The 19,883-nt window shown below is 33.0% G+C and overlaps 5 protein-coding genes across 5 annotated transcripts; 3 read left to right on the top strand and 2 right to left on the bottom strand.

Annotated features, from left to right (window-relative positions):
• The first annotated feature begins 747 nt into the window (after positions 1–747).
• On the top strand, positions 748–6,300 carry LOC137833133 (homeobox-leucine zipper protein HDG11). Its single transcript, XM_068641504.1, has 10 exons — positions 748–899; positions 2,462–2,579; positions 2,738–2,929; positions 3,052–3,522; positions 3,649–3,750; positions 3,835–4,035; positions 4,684–4,864; positions 5,030–5,298; positions 5,427–5,516; positions 5,733–6,300. The coding sequence occupies exons 1-10, from the start codon at positions 778–780 to the stop codon at positions 6,111–6,113; spliced, it is 2,127 nt and encodes a 708-aa protein (XP_068497605.1). The 5' UTR covers positions 748–777; the 3' UTR covers positions 6,114–6,300.
• Positions 6,301–10,418: 4,118 nt separating this feature from the next.
• On the top strand, positions 10,419–12,695 carry LOC150027345 (late embryogenesis abundant protein-related / LEA protein-like protein). Its single transcript, XM_090304151.1, has 2 exons — positions 10,419–11,697; positions 11,833–12,695. The coding sequence occupies exons 1-2, from the start codon at positions 10,485–10,487 to the stop codon at positions 12,549–12,551; spliced, it is 1,932 nt and encodes a 643-aa protein (XP_090160277.1). The 5' UTR covers positions 10,419–10,484; the 3' UTR covers positions 12,552–12,695.
• A 1,305-nt stretch (positions 12,696–14,000) lies between these two features.
• LOC137833132 (putative germin-like protein 2-1) lies at positions 14,001–15,203 on the bottom strand. The gene is made up of 2 exons (XM_068641503.2): positions 15,036–15,203; positions 14,001–14,672 (listed from the first exon to the last, which is right to left on the bottom strand). The coding sequence occupies exons 1-2, from the start codon at positions 15,142–15,144 to the stop codon at positions 14,137–14,139; spliced, it is 645 nt and encodes a 214-aa protein (XP_068497604.2). The 5' UTR covers positions 15,145–15,203; the 3' UTR covers positions 14,001–14,136.
• A 1,820-nt stretch (positions 15,204–17,023) lies between these two features.
• On the top strand, positions 17,024–17,900 carry LOC150027344 (protein TUB21). Its single transcript, XM_090303040.1, has one exon. The coding sequence runs from the start codon at positions 17,420–17,422 to the stop codon at positions 17,735–17,737; it is 318 nt and encodes a 105-aa protein (XP_090159166.1). The 5' UTR covers positions 17,024–17,419; the 3' UTR covers positions 17,738–17,900.
• Positions 17,901–18,422: 522 nt separating this feature from the next.
• Positions 18,423–19,629, bottom strand: LOC137832010 (tubulin beta chain). Its single transcript, XM_090303939.1, has 3 exons — positions 19,236–19,629; positions 18,874–19,143; positions 18,423–18,517 (listed from the first exon to the last, which is right to left on the bottom strand). Exons 1-3 carry the CDS (start codon positions 19,627–19,629, stop codon positions 18,423–18,425), a joined length of 759 nt encoding a protein of 252 aa, XP_090160065.1.
• Between the last annotated feature and the right edge of the window lie 254 nt (positions 19,630–19,883).

The following is a 19,883-nucleotide window of genomic DNA, read 5'->3' as shown; positions in this document are numbered from 1 at the left end:
ATAATTGTTTATTTATGATATAATTAATGAGAAGAGAGAATGTAAAGAATACGTAACAATGACAACGGTACATTTTTGTTGTTTAGTTAAAGAAAAAACGAAGAAATAGGAAAGAAAGAAAAATGTCTTTTAAAAACAAAAATAAAAATAAAATCTTTTTATTCTTTCTTCATTTCTCATTCTAAATTTACTATCTCCTTTTTACTTACTTTCCTTTGAACTGACCAGGAAATTTCAGTACTCATATCAGTAGAATTATATATTTTTTAAATACATATTTAACATAATTTTTATTATTGTGTGTAGTTTAACTAAATAACTAGTGCCTTATTTGACGAGACTCTCACATAATTAATTAATTTTATAGTTCTAAAAAATTATCTTTAATTTACTTTTAACCAAGGATATGGAAGCCTTAAAAAACATTCCATTGCCCTAATCAAATGGCACAAATGATTTCTTTTCAGAAATCGGTGGTTTGCCTAAATACACGCTTTTTACAAATTTTCCTACCTTATCAACAATAAACAAAATTATATTTACATGGAAAATATTAATAATTCGTTCTATTTATTTCCTCAGACACAAGAATCAAAAAAAAGTTGTGTAAAAAATAATCAAGTTTTTCTTCTTCTTTTTTACTTTTGACTTTTAGTAGAGGACAAGTCATACATGCAAAACATTGAGGGTGTGAAGTTCTTAGGGCTGTATATAAACAACCTAAAGGCTCAGAAATGTTCCATAATTTTAATTGCAGATTGCTTAGCCTGCTTGAAAATGGCTTCTTCAATGGCCAGTGCTGGTGGGTCTGGTGACGATGAAGGTTCTCAAAACTTGAACAACGGAAGGAAAAACTCCTACAAACGTCTTACTTCTTCTCAAACAGCAAGACTTGAAAGGTAATTAAGATAACCCTTTCAATTTAATTAATACTTTGATTTGCTTCATTTTGAGGGAGCATTTTGCTTTTTGGGTGAAAGAAATTAAAGAGTAAACACATAATTCCTCTAGATTTAATTGTGCATCTTCGTAAAACTCTATTTTTTTTTTAATCAAGCTCAATAGATCTCTCTCCACATTTAATTCCTCTTGATTTTGCTTTTCTTGGGTTCATCAAATATTTTTTTTTGATGAATTTTGGTTTAATCTATTTACTCAAGGGTTTTTCTATTAATTTTGGTTTAATGTGGTTTTGATTGTCACTAGGATCACGATTAATGCTACCGATATTGATTTGTAACATGCCCTTGCATGTTTCGGTCAATTTTGTGCAGGGTCGACGATTTTGATTAGGAGAAATGTCACAAATTGTATTTTTTTAGCCTCTGATTTTTATAATTTACAAAACAATTTTCACATTTTTCATCCTAAAACACACTTTTCAATTCAAATATATGACCAATTTAAACATGCATTTCAATCATACTCTAAATACATTCTTCTCAAATTGCTTTCAAAATATGAAACCCTAACACGAATCAATTGTTTAAAAAAAATTAAAACTGATCTTTCAAAATAAATTTTATAGAACTAAAATATATGAACTATTAATTGTTTTGAAGAACACTTTTTTGGTGCTTCATTGTATGATGAATGTCATAATCGTGCACATGTTTGATGAAAATACTGTTTCACATTTCATTAAAACTAACCATAGTGAATTCCATACTGATAAATTATATTATGCAATATACTACCAATAAGCTTGTTGTTTTTTCTATCGACATTTTTTTATAATATTTTTACTATTTTTTTAACTGTTGAATTTGAGTAGTTTGCACTATCTATGATTTTTGTTTTGTTAAATTGACCAGTGCAGTAATTTTTTTCTATCTATATATGTAATAATAATTATTATATTTAATGAAGCATATTCTCTTTAATATAGATGAATGGTTCTCCTCTTCTACAAATCAAATTTAATTTGAATTCATAACTTTTTTTTCCAACTCAAAAGTTACAAACAGAGCAAATAACAAATTATTTGAGATTATTAAAAAAAGTTAAATCAACTATATGTTGTGTATATTATTTTAGGTTAGAGAGGGTTAAGTTGAAGAACTAACGCATCAAATTCATTAAAGACTTTTATTCTTTTCTATGATGTAATTAAAAGACATTAACATCATGCAAAATATAAAAATGTTTCTACTTTCATGTTCTTACCTCAATAGGAAAAATTTTACTGCATAATTTTTTTTTATCAGCATGTTACTACATAATTGATTGTCTAGCATGTATAGTTGTTTATACATAACCCATATGGATTATGCATTTTATGTACCACTTATCTTTTACATTATAGAACTACATAATTAATTATACATAACTCAATCAATTATATAGGTCAAAATCAAATCATATTATATAATAATTAGATAACTTTTATATAATGTACTTTTTTTTTCATAGGTTGCTAAAGGAAGAACTAACTATTGAGGTTTATTTTTTTTTATAAAAGATTCATCAAGGATTGCCCACACCCTGATGAGGCCCAACGGCGTCAGTTGGCTGCTGAGATTGGACTTGAGCCAAGGCAAATAAAGTTCTGGTTTCAGAATAAGAGGACCCAAATCAAGGTATTGATCATACTTTTCATTTAGAAACTATTTCACATGTGTTGGTGTTATTCATTTACAGAAAGTGTTTTCTACAGTGAGATTGTACAAAACATTTTACGTGTCAATATTGTGTTTAATATATAACTCACCATTTTTTATGTGTATGTTACCTAAAGAATCAACACGAGAGAGCAGATAACACTGCTCTTCGAGTTGAGAATGATAGGATACACACAGAAAATGTTACAATGCAAGAGGCTTTGAAGAGTATGCTTTGCCCATCTTGTGGGGGACCACCGTGTCTTGAAGGAGATCGTGAACATTCTATCCATAATATGAAAATTGAAAATATTCACCTAAAGGAAGAGGTTACTGAACTCGTTCATTCATTCTTTTTATATTTCATGTGAATGCAATATTTGCTTGCTACTGCTTTAAACAGAAGAACTGTAGGTTGATTGGTTTTAAATATTTGTGAATTGGTTTTCAGCATGAGAAGGTGTCTCGTCTTCTTTCGAGGTACTTGGAGAGCCAGATGTTACCACCTGATCAGTTCCAACAGGGTTTTTTCCCCATCATAGGATCAAGTTCAAATGCATCACATGGAAATCCAATGAACCAAGTAATTGGTGCAAGTTCAAGTCATGATCCAAATCTTGCTTTGCAAATGATGGATGGTGGCTATAACGTATATGCAAGTGAAGGCATAGAAAAAAACCTTATGGCTAAGGTTGCTGCTACCGCAATGGATGAGTTAATTAGGCTTCTTCGGATTAATGAGCCTTTTTGGATTAAGTCTTCCACTCAAGATGGGAAGCTCTACCTTCTGCTTGAAAACTATCAAAAAATGTTCCCAAAGACCAAACATTTCAAAGGGCCAAACGTGCGTATTGAAGCAACAAAAGAATCAGGAATAGTGAGCATCAATAGCCTTCAGCTTGTTGACATGTTTCTAGATTCGGTAAGCATATCATAACCCTTGCTGTAGACTTTCTCTCTCTTAGTTTTTAATTAATATTGTGATTTGACTATCGACATGAAAAAAATATTGACTCGTAAGAGCATGGTGATGAATTCCTCTTTTCAGAACAAATGGGTTAATCTGTTCCCAACAATTGTCTCAAAAGCAGAAACACTGAAAGTACTTGAAAGAGGTTCGGCAGGAAACCGAAGTGGAGCCTTGCAGTTGGTATATATTTTCATGCAAACCTTGTTTTTGTAATTAAGCTCTTTAATATAAGTTTTTAATCTGTTGACAATACTTTTATGACAGATGTCCGAGCAAATGCATGTTCTTTCACCCTTTGTGCAACCTCGTGAATTTCAATTTCTTCGTTTCTGTCAACAAATTGAAGAAGGCCTGGTGATTGCAGATGTGTCATTTGATTCCTTTCAGCAAAAATCCTCTATTTTTCACTCTTGGAAATATCCCTCTGGGTGCTTGATCCAGGAACTGCCCAATGGGTACTCCATGGTTAGTAATTTACATATTAGTGAACTACTTTAGTAGATCTTCAACTATAAGATTGAAATACTCTACATGTTACTGAGAAAGACGTTTTACATAAAAGCAAAATTTTAGAGGCCATTCTGGAAAGCATTGCTACCTTGTGTTAAGATGAAGGCCTAACAGGAAAAATGTAAAATGGTTCAATTGACCCATTGGTAGTACCACTTGCTAGGGCAATAATGTGTGAGCATTTATTCAACAATTAAATATGAATTAATTTTTTTTTTCAGTTTTTAGTTTAATTTCTTTTAAAACAATTTATGTGTGAAGGTAACACTAGCTAGTTTAAAATAAAATTTCTAAATCTTGGACATTATAAATAAAGTTAATCTAGAGGTTTATAATCTATTTCACTGTGGTCATCTATTATATGGATGAATTAGAATTAGATTGATGCTAAAACTAGTGAAAACTTTTTCAGCTTATCCAGATTTAGAAATTCTGTATCATTATATTTTGGGATTCACTGATCACTTCACATCACAAAATCATATAATTCCAATATTGAAGTAAATCCTGGGATTAAATCCAGTTATTTTCGTGGAGTGTTCAAATATGCATACCCTTTTTTTTATCCGACGGATTAATAAAAAATATATTATGCTTTGTTAGGTTACTTGGGTGGAGCATGTTGAAGTGGATGATAAAATCCAAATACATCCACTGTACAAAGATATTATTGCTAAGGGCATTGCATATGGAGCTGAAAGGTGGATTATGGAACTTCAAAGAATTTCCGAGAGATTTGCTGCCTTTTATATTGAAAAGATACCTGATCATGACACTGCAGGAGGTCACACTTTCTCATATTACTCAAAACCCTTACACTGCATGAATACATACATGCATTTTTTTTATACGTGAACAAGAATTCACATATATGTGTGTGTATGCTTTATTTATGATAGATGGTTATGTGCTTATAGCTAACTCAAATATTTTACTTATCATTGTTCAGTGATCAATTCTCTTGAAGGAAGGCGAAGTATAATGAATTTTGCTCATCGTATGCTCAAAATCTTCTGTGAAAGTATAACCATGGCAGATGGTTTGGACTTTCCACTTTCTGATCTGGCGAATACTAGTGGAGTGAGGGTCTCTATTCGCGAAAGCAAAATGATTGGACAACCAAGTGGCATGATTGTTGCAGCTGCTACCTCCATTTGGCTCCCTCTCCATTATATGAAAATTTTTGAGTTTTTCTCAGATGATAAAAACCGTGCTCAGGTTCACAATAATCTAGCTAACTAATTTTTTATTATATACAAGAATTACTTTTATTTGTTAGTTAGATTTAAATTAACCTTGCTTTGCAGAATGATTAATATTTACGTGCTCTTTTCTTACATACACAGTGGGATGTTCTTACCTGTGGAAACCAGTCACACAAGGTTGCACACATTTCAAATGGAATTCACCCTGGGAACTGTGTCTCGATTATTCGGGTAATTCAAATCTTTCTTTTTGTTTCATGTTTCAACTTTGTTCTAAGACAGGTTTAGTTTAGTTTTTATTACAATTATATTAAACAAACACTGTCATAATCATAAGGCATTCTTTGTTAAATTATATGGTTAAGGTACGTAGCAAACAACTTTGAATTAGGTTTTAATAGTCACAACCCTAACTTGATCACTGATTCTTCAATTTTTCATGTGTAGCCATTCATCCCTAGCGAGAACAATGCACTGATTCTTCAAGAGAGTTTCACAACCCCCATGGGAACGTATGTCATATATGCTCCAACTGATGTAGCAACTATGACTTCGGCCATAATGGGAGAAGACTCTTCAATGTTACCAGTTCTTCCATCAGGTTTTGTCATCTCTCCAGAGGGTGACCCAAATGCAGCTTTGGGAGCATTTGATTGTTCAGATGGTGAAAGATTGGGAGGCTCATTACTGACTGTGGCATTTCAGATACTAGCTAGTGCTGATGGACGCAATATGCCAAATAGGAAAGCTGGAGCAGCTGTGAACTCCCTTTTAACCTCAACTATTCTCAGAGTCAAGGATGCTCTCAATTGCAACAACTTGGAGTGATCTTTTGGTTATGGACAAAACATTGCCTTGTTTCCTTTGCGTTATGACAAGTTTTCTTAGCATTTTCACTATTTTTTTTATCAGCGAATTGGCATTTTCACTTGTTTGGTGCATTGCTTGACATTTTCACTTTGTTTGGTACAATATTGCTTGACATTTTAAATTAAACAATATGCTACTTTATTCCATTTTCTCCCTCTATTTATGTGTGGTGATAATTCTGATCCTTTCTGTGCCCATTGTTCTTTCAAGACAAGCTTATCATTCTCTTCTGATAAGCAAAAAAATATTGAAAGAAAGTGAAAAGGGTACTGCAACCTTACTACAAAGTAGAACCATCATGAATTTGAGGATTGAGTAATATTAGTCCTTGATTAAGTTCACAGACATGGATTTCTTCTCTTCTCATATTTATAGTCTGATATCCCAAACTGTATAGTTTATTATCTTTTTAGTAAAATGAACGAATAGTACTGTGATTTGGTTCGTGTATACCAAATTTGCGGTTGGAACAGGTCGCTCAAGTTCGATATTGAATTTGTGAAAGTGATGAACTCAGAAAGGTAGCAGAGAAGGAAGATGTAAGGGAACGTCGGAAAGGAAGAATATTTCCGCTAAATTATGTAAATTTGGGGGGAAAAATTACTAAATTGGATTAAGTTCTGGGAGATCAACCTTTTAAGTTAGAACTCGTAACATTTGCACAACTTTTTTTTTCACGACTTTTTTACATAATAATATAATTGAATAATATAATTGAAGTTGTTTCATCGGTGACTTTAGTTTTATTATTATGCCTAAGATTATCTCATCGAGGCATAAGTTCAGTTTGATTATAAAAAAATAGATTTAATATTTGAAAGACATTAATCTATTTTAGAGATATATTTATAGATTTAATAATTCGTTAATTGTAATTATTTGCAGATTACAATATTATATAAATTGGTCGAAGTTAGTTGAATGACATGAAAGTATTGTAAATGAGAATATAAGAAAGCATAATATATTTTTACATAATAGTTAATAAAAGTGTGATGATATCTTATGGTTAATACGAGCAATTGCTCCTATTGTGTCCTTCATTTTTATAGTAAGAGAACTCTTTTAGTTTATTTCAATCTCGATTATCTATTATGGATGTGTTTAGTCTTTGATCTTCCGAGTTCTTTATATCTCATGTGAAGGTTTGGAATAAAATTAGGTCAAGTGTACGCAGAACAATAAACTTAATTTTGCACTAGATGAAATTGGATCTCATACATTCTATATAACTTTGGAAAAATTTCATAATATCATAATATGCAAATAATTACATTTAAAAAATTATTGAGAATTCAAATTTTAACATTATCTTTAAAAAGCTAGTTGTGGAAGGATAGGCAATCGGAGTTTTTTGAGGTGTATGTCTTTTTTACTTTGTAAGAGGGTTGAACCACTTTTATGTGGGCTAAATTTATTATATCTTTTCTTGTTGATAAAAAAAATTCTCTTTAAAATAATACAAAGAATAACTTTTTAAAATTTATAAATATGTGTAAAAAAATTAAATTCTTTCAAGTATTAAACCTATTTTTTTCACAACTAAACTAAATTTGTGCATGGTGGCACAACTTCAGTCTAAAATAATATAAGTGAAGTTGTACACGGGTGATACAATTTCAGTTATATTATTTTACGCTAAAATTGTATCACTCATATACAATTTTAGTTAATTAACATAATTAAACAAAGTTGTGTCACACTAGACACTTACCCAATTTAAAAAAAAAAACAGAATTTTGTGCAAATTACTAATAAAAGTTTTGAGTTACCTCGTTTATGTACTTTTGGCAAAAAAAGTTTACTTTTACACCAAAATAGTAAATAATATTTGCTTCACAACCTATTATAATAATATTTTAAATTAAAAAATAAATTAAATATAATTAAAATATTAATTTATTGGATTATTAAATTAATATTTTTCACTTGGGTGTAACCTACCACCACCCTTTTCAAAAGATTATTGTTTGTTTCACATTCTATTTTTTGTCTGGCTTCTACTTTACAACCTTTTCATAATAAAATATTATATTCATTTAATATAAATAAAATACTAAATTAATTTTTTTAGACAAAGAGAATGAGAGTTTATGAAAGTTTAAAGTGATTTAATAGGTGTAATTAATGAAATATTTTCTTATATTAATGAAATAATAAAACTATAATTTACTCGTATGATTAAAACTAATTTAAAATTAGATATGATTAATTATTTTGTACACATAACTGGTGTGTGATTAAAATATTATTGCCAGAATTTGTATTATTTGACATTGCAGTTACTTATAAAAAAATAATTTTTGTAGACTAACAATAAAAATAAAATAATTATTGTTATTAAGATTAATATAATTTGATAACTTAATTTTAATTATTATTAATTTTTATTTATTTTACTAATATTATGTATTATTTTATTATTATTATTAATTTAAAAATTAATTTAAGTATTATTCTTATTTTTAATATTATTATTATAATTATTATTTATAATTTTATTAATTTTTTATATATATTATAATTATCATTTTATAATTTTTAATATTTATATTATTAAATTATTTTATTACTATTATAATTATGTAAATATATTAATATTATTATTGTTATTATGTATTTTATTATTATTATATTATGTTATATTATATTATATTATATTATTATTGCTATAGTATATTATATTACTGTTATCTATTATCTTATAAACGATTATCTTTAGAGTATTAGTTAGATTATTATTTAAATTATTTTTAAGAGCATTAAATAGATTATTATTTAAATTATTGTTTATAGTATTAGTTAGATTATTATTTATATTATTAATTATATTATTAGTTAGATTATTATTTAAATTATAGTTAGATTATTATAGTCTTTTTTTAATAATTTTTTTATTTTTCATAAACATAATTGCAGGAAAGAATATGTTCAATCCTAAAAAGCATTTGTTTTTCTCCACACAGAAAAAAGTGTTTTGACTTAGGATATAGGCAAACAGATTGAGAAATTACTTCAAATGAAAGCAGAAGTTGAACCTAGTCATGTATTCAAAGCACAGGAATTATTAGTTTGTGGGTACCCAATATAATTGTTTTTCATTCCAATAATTAATCAATCTACTTCCTCTAATTCAATAATAAAATAGAGATTTTTAATAATATAATGCATGCCTGTAAAGTTTGAATTTGATAACTTTGTTAACAATCAATAATATATTAATAACATTTTCAAATAAATTTTCATAAATGTTTCCAAATAAAATTTAGGCCAATGTTGTCGAACCCTAATGTTTGGGAATTTGACTAATCTATTTTCTCGAGATGTGCATCAATCACGTCTTAAGGAAAACATCCAAAAATATTGGTGATGACTGGTGACTGTAAGCATTTTATTATTATAAAACTTAGGTTTAATTATTTAACTTTTGTGAAAGAAACTTAAGTGCCTAGAACAGTCACAAAGTGTCATTTCTCTTCAAAAATAATCTACTTTTCTAGTCTAGCAACTCAATTAAAACAAATTGAAGACGTGTTTTAAAATTCATAAATAATTCAAAGGATTCACCAAATAATTAGTTATTATTTTAATTTTTAAGTAATATTTTATGTTATATTAATTTTATGTACAGTTAGAGTATCCAAATGTTCTAAAATGTTGATTTAATTTTTTATTGATAAAATAAGTCATATTAATTACCAAATTTCATCAATTATTTTTGGAATAATATTACAAAAAGTCATGGTTTATTGGAAGATTAGTGCTTATATGTGTATGCTACATGATAAATTAAAAAGTGACAAATATTTTTCTCTACCATAATCATTTAATAGTTGAATAAAAAATCAAGTTAATAAATTCCACAAATCAAAAACTAATTAATAATTGAATTTTGATGGATAGTTGATGTTGATCAGGGAAATTTGATGTTGATGAAATACCTTCATTTACTGAAGGAGATGTATTTCAATCTAAGAGGAAGACTAATTAACTGATTCCTTTACGTCGTGTTAAAGAGATGCCATGTTCAGATTTAAAGCTTCCAAAGGAACCATGTGCCTGATACAGAACAAAAAGTAACTTCAACTATTTTAATTTCTTAAGGAACCATGTGAATGATATACGTTGTTTCTGATAAGAAAATTTTGAAAACACAATCCGAAACTCGTGGATTTCTAGCCTTGTGTACAGCTCTTCAACTCATTAATTTATAGATTCTTCGTGCCTATAAAAGGCAATGCTCATACCATGATAATCACACACAAATTGAAGAGCTAATAGGTATTTGATCTAAGAATTACAACTAGAAAATCTACCTTCAATTTATATATGGCTCAAATAATTGTTAAAGTTTTGGTGCCAATCCTACTTGTGCTAGTGGGAGGTGTAGGGGCTACTCCCCCTGGAATTGCCAAAAATCCTAGCCATGCAAGCTGCAAGATAAAGAAGTACAAACATTGCTATAATTTAGTGCATGTATGCCCTAAGTTTTGCCCTGATGAGTGTACAGTGGAGTGTGCTTCTTGTAAACCCATCTGTGTTGGGACTGCAAACCCTCCACCCTCATCTCCTTCAACACCACAAAATCCACCACACTCATCTCCAACATCTCCTTCTAAACCAGAAAATCCACCACCAACTACTCCAACAGTCCCTTCTACACCAGAAAATCCACCACCCTCATCTCCAACAACTCCTTCTACACCAGAGAACCCACCACCCTCAACTCCTTCTACACCAGAGAATCCTTCACCCTCATCTCCAACAACTCCTTCTACACCAGAGAATCCACCACCCTCATCTCCAACAACTCCTTCTACACCAGAGAATCCACCACCCTCATCTCCAACAACTCCTTCTACACCAGAGAATCCACCACCCTCATCTCCAGCAACTCCTTCTACACCAGATAATCCTTCACCCTCATCTCCAACAACTCCTTCTACACCAGATAATCCACCACCCTCATCTCCAACAACTCCTTCTACACCAGAGAACCCACCACCCTCATCTCCAACAACTCCTTCTACACCAGAGAATCCACCACCTTCATCTCCAACAACTCCTTCTACACCAGATAATCCACCACCCTCACCTCCAACTACCCCTTCTACACCTGAGAATTCACCACCTTCATCTCCAACTCCTCCTGCCGCTTCTACCCCTGAGAATCCACCACCTTCATCTTCAACTCCTTCACCACCCCCTACTTTAAATCCTACTCCTGCGAACCAACCACCAACAGCTTCTACCCCTTCATCGCCTACAACTACACCTGCTAATCCGCCACCATCATCATCAACGCCTTCTCCAACAACTCCATCACCATCAACACCTCCCACAACTAATCCTCCCTCTCCTTCACCTCCGTCTACATCAACACCTTCTCCAAGTCATCCTGGCTCCGGTGAATCCTCGTCACCAAGAACAGCAAGATGCAGGAACAAGAGCTACTCTAATTGTTACAACATGGAACATGTTTGTCCCAACGCCTGCCCTCGTGGGTGTGAGGTTGATTGCATCACTTGCAAACCAGTTTGCAGTAAGTCTTTCAGTAATACATAATTCTCTAATCTAAAATATAAATGATAATTATACACCTCTCTTAGGAGTGATTTGTTTCCCTTAGGTGTTGAATAAACATTTTTTGACTAATTTTGTGTTGAATGAGTGGCAGAGTGTGACAGACCAGGAGCTGTTTGCCAAGATCCTCGATTCATTGGTGGCGATGGAATCACTTTCTATTTCCATGGAAAGAAAGACAGAAACTTCTGCCTCGTATCCGATCCCAACCTCCACATAAACGCCCACTTCATAGGCAGAAGAAACAACAACATGAAGAGAGACTTCACTTGGGTCCAATCCATAGCTATTCTCTTTGACAATCACCAACTATTTGTCGGGGCCCTCAAAACAACCACATGGGAAGACCACATAGACCGACTTGCCCTAACATTCGATGGTCAACCTCTCACCCTCTACGAATCAGAAGGTGCCAGGTGGACATCCTCCACTGTTCCTAATGTCTCCATTGTTAGGAGCACTTCTACAAACAGTGTCCTTGTGGAAGTGGAAGGGAGATTAAGGGTCACAGCCAAGGTTGTCCCTATAACCGAAGAAGACTCTAGAATTCACAACTATGGAATTACCAAAGAGGATTGCTTTGCCCACCTTGATCTAGGGTTTAAGTTCTTCACTCTAAGCAATGAAGTGAGTGGTGTGTTGGGGCAAACATACAAAGCTAGCTATGTGAGCCGCGTGAATGTTGGGGCGAACATGCCTGTCATGGGAGGTGGAAAAGAGTTTCAAACCACCAGCTTATTCTCCCCAGACTGTTCAGTGACTCGATTCATTGGTAAAAATGAATTGACTGAAGGAGATGCCTTCCTTATTTAAAGTAATAAATAACGAACTGATATAACTGGGAGTTCCTACATGTGTGCTCCTGCGTTTGCCACAACCGAGCTCTGAATGGTTAACGATGAATTTTTTATATAATTATGTTACAACTTTCAATATTATTATTTTTAAAAATTTCTATATCATTTAATTATAAATTTACTTGTTATTTTATATATATTTATTTATATTTAAATCAATCATATCGAGGTGTATATCTCTCTTGTGTGAAAGTATCATTTCTCTATTATTCATTAAGGTTACAGTGCAGATTAGTTCTGATTATGCAAGTGCTGAATACAAGTTTTTACCTTTCAAAAATTCCATGACAATTTCTGCCTTCTTTTACTGTTTATCTAGGCCTCTTTTATTTTCAGAACCCATTTTTTTTTCCTAGAACATCTGTTTTTGTAAAATATGTTGGGTCCATTCATTCAGCCCATTTATTTGCTACCACCACTTTTTCATATCTGCACCCCTTTTCAAAAGCTAGGGCCCAGGTGGTCCAGCAAAGAGAATATAATTGATAATTAATTAATATAACATCTTAACCTCTTATATTATATTAATTTATACTTATATTTTTGTATATTAATAATACATATATTTTCTCCGGTTTTCAGTAAGTTATGAAGTTGTAAAGTTGTACTGTCTGCTTTAAGATTGGATAATAAAATTGTTACTATGGTCAATCTGGAAAGGAGTGGGGTGTTGGTGGAAAGTTCTTTGTGTTGTTTGTGTGGGAAGGAGGAAGAGTCTCACTGCCATTTGTTTTTCGCTTGCAATTTTGCTTGGCGGGTTTGGTGTTTTTGCTTTAAGTGACTGAGAGTGCCGTTTGTGTCTCACATTAATCCTTCTTCAAACTTTGCTCAGTTTAGGTTGAGTCTATTTTTTGATTCATTTAATGATGTGTGGAACACAATTTGGGTTGGGGTTGTAAGGGAAATCTAGAATCACAAGAACTCTATCATTTTCAATAGGAGGGTGACTGATGCGTCAGAAGTGTGCAATGATGCAAGCAAAGGTTTGTTCTTGGATTTCTGCAAAATTTCGTTCTGCCTCGTTTTCCTTCTCCTGGTGCTTGGAACCTTTGGAACGTATGAGAATGGTTTTTTGATGTATGTTAGGTTTTTATTAAGATTCGTGCTTTGGTTTGGTTAGTTTAGTGACTTTAGTTTAGAAGATGTTCATTGTATATTTTGTATAAGAGTTGAACCATCCTGAAATAGTTCGCATTTATTTAATTATTATTACTGATAAAAAAAATAGCCAGGGATAAATTATGTTAATATAAAACTGAAAGGACACAAACTACCAAAGAAAATGGTAGGAATAGTAAAAGAAACCAGGCCAAAATGTGAGGTCTTGAATACTGCTATGGAATGACAAGAACTTAATGCCAATAGTGAAATAATATCGAAACAGAATAACAATTGATGTGGACCAAACACAGAAACAAGCCAATCCTACAAATTAATCAAAGTACAAAGAAATAATAAAGACAAATGGATAATGAACACATACAATTCAACACTCAGAGGAAGCAATAATTAATCAAATTCGATGTTTCCGATGATCTTGTCTAGAACTTGGACTGTAGATAGTTGACGGTAGTCTTGTCCAAATGGAAAGCCGTAACAAGAACATCGCTATCAATGTCAGGTGTAGACCCAAACACTGCATTACCAATGGTGATGACTCCTGGATTCTGGCTGCTAAGTGCTGCAATGGCCACAGCATGGCCATTCCCAACGTTTCTCTGGTAATGAATGAGTCCTGTGGGGAACACAAACACATCACCCGTTTGTAGAACTTTCCTGAAGTGAAGGTTTTCGGGGTTGGAAGTGACGAATCCAACTTCTAAGGTGCCTTGGAGAACAGTCAAGACTTCAGTGGCGCGAGGGTGCGTGTGAGGAGGGTTAGTGCCCCATGGAGCATAGTCAATACGAGCTATGGAGATGTCGAGAGTGTTCAGTCCTGGAAGCTGAGTTGCAAAAACTGGTGTCACTTTAGAGCCAACAGGGTTTGTGGTGTTTCCTGCTATGTGAAGACCACTGAAGAAGAAGTCATTCACCTCAACAAGTTTTGGATCTTTGCATGCCAACCCGTTCGCCAACACTGCCATAATTCATCACAGAGAAGTGTCAGAATCTTGTTGTATCTATTGCAAAACCTTTTATTATTACTACAACATAAAAATGTGAGTTGTAACATATTATTATCTATAGTACATTTTTAACTACAATGTAACCTAATCCATAGGAGAGATCATGCAAGAAAAAAATATAGTCCAAAAAATGATATAAACTACAATAATTGACAGTTATGGTTTAATAGACTACGAACAAGATTCTTAAAAACTGTTGTCATTTTTACACTAATTTATAGAGAAAATAAATCTTGACTTCTTTTACTTACTAAACAAAATTTAGGGTTTTAAAATAAAATGGCAAGATAGTAGTGCATATGTATCTGCTGTACCTTTCTCTTTTGAGTCCGCCACACAGAAATCTTGGATAGTGATAGCAGTTGCTAAAACAAGTGAAAGTGAAAGAGCCAAAAGTGTGAGGAAAAATAAGGGATTAGCCATTTGAGAAGAACACAAAGAAGAAGTGGAATTTGCAGTTGAGAAATGTGTGTTTTAGTAATAAGTGGTTATTAGTGGATGAAGATGATAGAACATTGCATTGAGGCCTATTTATAAAGCAATGTACATGTGAAGCTGTTTAAGAACAGACTTGGTCATCTTTGAAGTGGTAAGAATCGCGTAAGTAGGGTTTTGTTCAAGCTGGTCTGTGTAGAAATATTTTATACTACGGATAATGCCGGCGATGCTGCCATTCGGCTATAGATTACAACAAAACAATCTCAAAGGATTCATTTTGTTGATAATTATTCATTAATCTAATATTGAAGCAGCTAACTCTTCCATTTGTAAAGAAAAATATTGTACAAGAAGAAAGTGAGTGACCAATAAAATAAGGGTATTATTGTGTATTCTAAATGCGTGACAACAGTTCTAATTTGGTTTGGAGCTGTTGTATGTATTCTAGTTCTAGGAAATTTCTTGGTACCAAGACTAAGTATACGTATGGGAGGAGATGCATTATGAGTACATATTTCGGATCTACGACAAACAATATATGGGAGTCAGAAAAAGAGGGAAGAGAGTATATGAAGTTTAGAAATATGATTAATAGATATAAAGCACTATAAATTTGTATCACTTTTTCTCTCCTGGTGTGAAAACAACTTCATGGCTATATTTAACATTTTTCTTGATTCTTAGAAGAGTTCTTTGGGCTAAATTGCATAAGTTTGTCTAGTTGAAAGCTGATTTTTATTGAATATTTGCATCCGAAGCATTAGAGATTTTACCAATATGAGGTTATTTTAAAATATAGCTTTTGAAAAAAAAAAATTGTAGAGTTTTAATTTTAATAGATTTTAATTTCATACGAGAAAAAAAAAACTATCAACTTTGAAGGTTAATTTAGAAAAAAACACATGCCGAATAGTTTGGGGTTTTGTTTCCTGGTCCACTCAGAGCTTGGTCAACAATCCTATTTACACTCCACTTGTTTTCTCTTTGTCTTCTCCTTCACAATATGTATTTTAAAATATATAAAAAATCTCGCTTTAAAAATGATTCAAAATATTATTTTGAAATAAGTAAAAATATCTGTGCTGAATTTTGGATTATAAAGTATACTTAATATGTTTTGAAAGTTAATCTTTATATATATATATATATATATATATATATATTAAAATGACACAATTTGAATACTTTAATATTTAGTAATACTACTATAAGAAAATCATAAAATAAAAACTAATTTTACAAACAAAAAATAATTAGTTGTTATAGTTACTAAATTAGAGACCATTTTAGAAACTAAATTTTTTATTTATTTCTAAATTAGTTTCTATTATTTTTAAATAGTTAATTAGTATCTAATTAACTATCAAGGTTTAACTACCAATTACTAATAATTACTAATAATTATTGTATATAAATATTTCTATCATTTTATACTATAATTTAGATTATTCAAGTGCTATAAAAATGACAGTTATAGTTTTCCATTAATACAAAAGGATGATAAAGAATAGAGCTAACAAAAAATATTAAGTGTGATATGAGAATATTTTTAAAATACTCCATCATCTGATGCCACCCTTTACAATCTCAACTTGCCGGACAACTTCCCTGCTGATTCCATTCCTTCTCGTTAGTCTTACCAATCAATCATTATAATGGCACTACACAAATTAACTACAAACCTTTGTATTCATATCTTACTCGTATCAAAAACAGCATCTTACTAATAATCATACAACATTATTTTTAAATTAAATTAAACCAGCGTATCTTGTATCTTGTCATGCTCAGACGATTTTAGCAAAATAAGTCATTAGTCTGTCCAGCCAGGATAAATCACGCCCGAATGGAACATGTCAATGAAAACCTAAAACAATTACTGTTTTGTTCATAGGCAACTTACTATAATCAAAAGATATCAAAACAGGAGAGGTGAAGAGAAAAAAACATGTCACTAACTATTACAAACATCCAAGACTTGATCTCTCAAGAACAGAAATATTGTCAACAAAACCCAGTTTATACAATGTCAACAATCAATAATAAGCATACACATTAACGAGTCAATCTAATTTGACTGCATCACAATTAAAACTTACACCACTCGTTCAAAGCCAACCACATTGATATTTGAAACCATTTTATAAATGAAGGAGTGCCTTATGGTGCAATTTCCTCCTCATCTTCTTCTTCCTCCTCGTACTCATCCTCATCGGCGGTAGCATCCTGGTACTGCTGATACTCGGCAACAAGATCATTCATGTTACTCTCAGCCTCAGTGAACTCCATTTCGTCCATTCCTTCCCCAGTGTACCAATGCAAGAAAGCCTTGCGCCTGAACATAGCCGTGAACTGCTCACTAACTCTCCTGAACATCTCCTGGATTGAAGTAGAATTGCCAATGAAAGTAGAAGCCATTTTAAGACCCTTAGGCGGGATATCACACACGCTGGACTTCACATTATTAGGTATCCACTCAACGAAATATGAAGAGTTCTTGTTTTGCACATTGATCATTTGCTCATCTACCTCCTTTGTGCTCATCTTACCACGGAACATTGCTGATGCAGTCAAATAACGACCGTGACGAGGATCAGCAGCACACATCATGTTCTTAGCATCCCACATTTGTTGTGTTAATTCAGGAACAGTCAAAGCACGGTACTGCTGGGATCCTCTAGATGTCAAGGGCGCAAACCCAACCATAAAGAAATGGAGCCGGGGAAATGGGATAAGATTAACAGCAAGCTTGCGAAGATCGGAGTTCAGTTGCCCAGGGAAACGTAGACAGCAAGTAACTCCACTCATGGTGGCGGAAATCAGGTGGTTAAGGTCACCAACTGTAATCAAAACAAGAAAATAATTAATTAGAAAAATTGAACTTTCAACTAATGTCCTGTTTGCTTCAAGGCCCCAAAGAATTTATTCATAAACTAAAAGTTGTCTGGGTAATATATGGAGGAATCAAAATCGATCCAGCAGTGAGCAGAAATGTATAATTGATTTAAGAACTGAAAAATTAAGGTGTTTTGGTCGGTAAATTTGATTCACGTGAAAGAGCCACAAAAAACCTAACCTTCAAAATGTTTCTATTTTAACATCCAAATAAAATCAGTTCTTCTAAACTTACTTTTAAAATAACGTCCCCAAACACAACAATTTTACTAACCTCAATTCTTTCGAAATCAATTGCATAAAAATCTCAAATAAAGTGGCCATATGCCATTAGAGATAGTGACTGAAAACCAAATTGATAGAAGAAGTTAAACAATACCACCCAACAGCAACGAACAAGACACAAGACCTAACTCCACTCGAATAACCCCCATGGACCCACCAACACTGGGACACTTCACCCCTATTAGAATAAACTTCTCCATAGAACTAGGACAAAATAAAAGTAAGGTAAATGAAATCAACTTCTCCCACAAGCTAAAACTAGCTTATACATAACCTAAATGCAAGGAATTATCTCTTAAAGGTTGATTTTAACTTACACATAAGTTAATTTTACTTTGTCCCTATTTCCTTTTCCTACAAGCGTTAATGAAGTAAATATCCAAGCAGAGACTTAATCATAATTTAAATCGTGAAATTGAAAGTAAAAAAAGATAATTACAGCAAACATTTACTCAATTATTCAGCAAACCAAAACAACAGAACAACACCAACAAAATAAACAGTGATTAAGAAAAAGAGAAACCAGAAACTTACACGTCGGTGTAGCGAGCTTGAGGGTCCTGAAACAAATGTCGTAGAGAGCCTCATTGTCCAGAACCATACACTCATCAGCGTTCTCTACAAGCTGGTGAACAGAGAGCGTAGCATTGTAAGGCTCCACAACGGTGTCAGAAACCTTAGGAGAAGGAAACACTGAAAACGTCAACATCATCCGATCTGGATACTCCTCACGAATCTTTGAAATCAGAAGCGTCCCCATGCCAGAACCCGTTCCTCCCCCAAGAGAATGGCACACCTGAAACCCTGCCACATCACCACCGGTCCAGTTCCATCAAAACACGATCAAATCAATCAAATTCGATGAGTAACTAGGAAATTAAAAGTAGCGGTGGTACCTTGCAAGCAATCGCAATTTTCGGCTTCTTTGCGAACGACGTCGAGGACTGAGTCGATGAGTTCGGCACCTTCAGTGTAGTGGCCTTTGGCCCAGTTGTTGCCGGCGCCGGACTGGCCAAAGACGAAATTGTCGGGGCGGAAGATCTGGCCGTAGGGGCCGGATCTGACGGAGTCCATGGTGCCGGGTTCAAGATCCATGAGGACGGCGCGTGGAACGTACCTTCCGCCGCTGGCTTCATTATAGTAGACGTTGATGCGTTCGAGTTGGAGCTCGGAATCGCCGCTGTACTTCCCGGTGTGGTCGATGCCGTGCTCGTCGCAGATCACCTCCCAGAACTTGGCTCCGATCTGGTTCCCGCATTGCCCTCCCTGGATGTGCAAGATTTCTCTCATTTTCGATCGGAGAGTGTGCAAGAGTGTGGGAGAAAGGGAATTAGGGTTTGAGGAAACTGGGGATTGGGTTTGAAGGAAATGGAAATGAATGAGAGGGGTGAATGCTAGGGAGAATTTGAAGGGTGGGTTTGCTTTGTAATTGTGCGATATCCTGAGGGTATTTTCGGAATAGACAGGATTTTTTTAAATGATAGTGCTTTGCTGTGCTGAGCTGTGAATTGTGATAAGGAACCAAACCAAACCAAACGACACCG

The sequence above is a fragment of the Phaseolus vulgaris genome, chromosome 6 (assembly GCF_051622355.1).
Source record: "Phaseolus vulgaris cultivar YP4 chromosome 6, ASM5162235v1, whole genome shotgun sequence".
NCBI classification, from domain to species: domain Eukaryota; kingdom Viridiplantae; phylum Streptophyta; class Magnoliopsida; order Fabales; family Fabaceae; genus Phaseolus; species Phaseolus vulgaris.
This window is presented reverse-complemented; position numbering and strand designations above follow the sequence as displayed.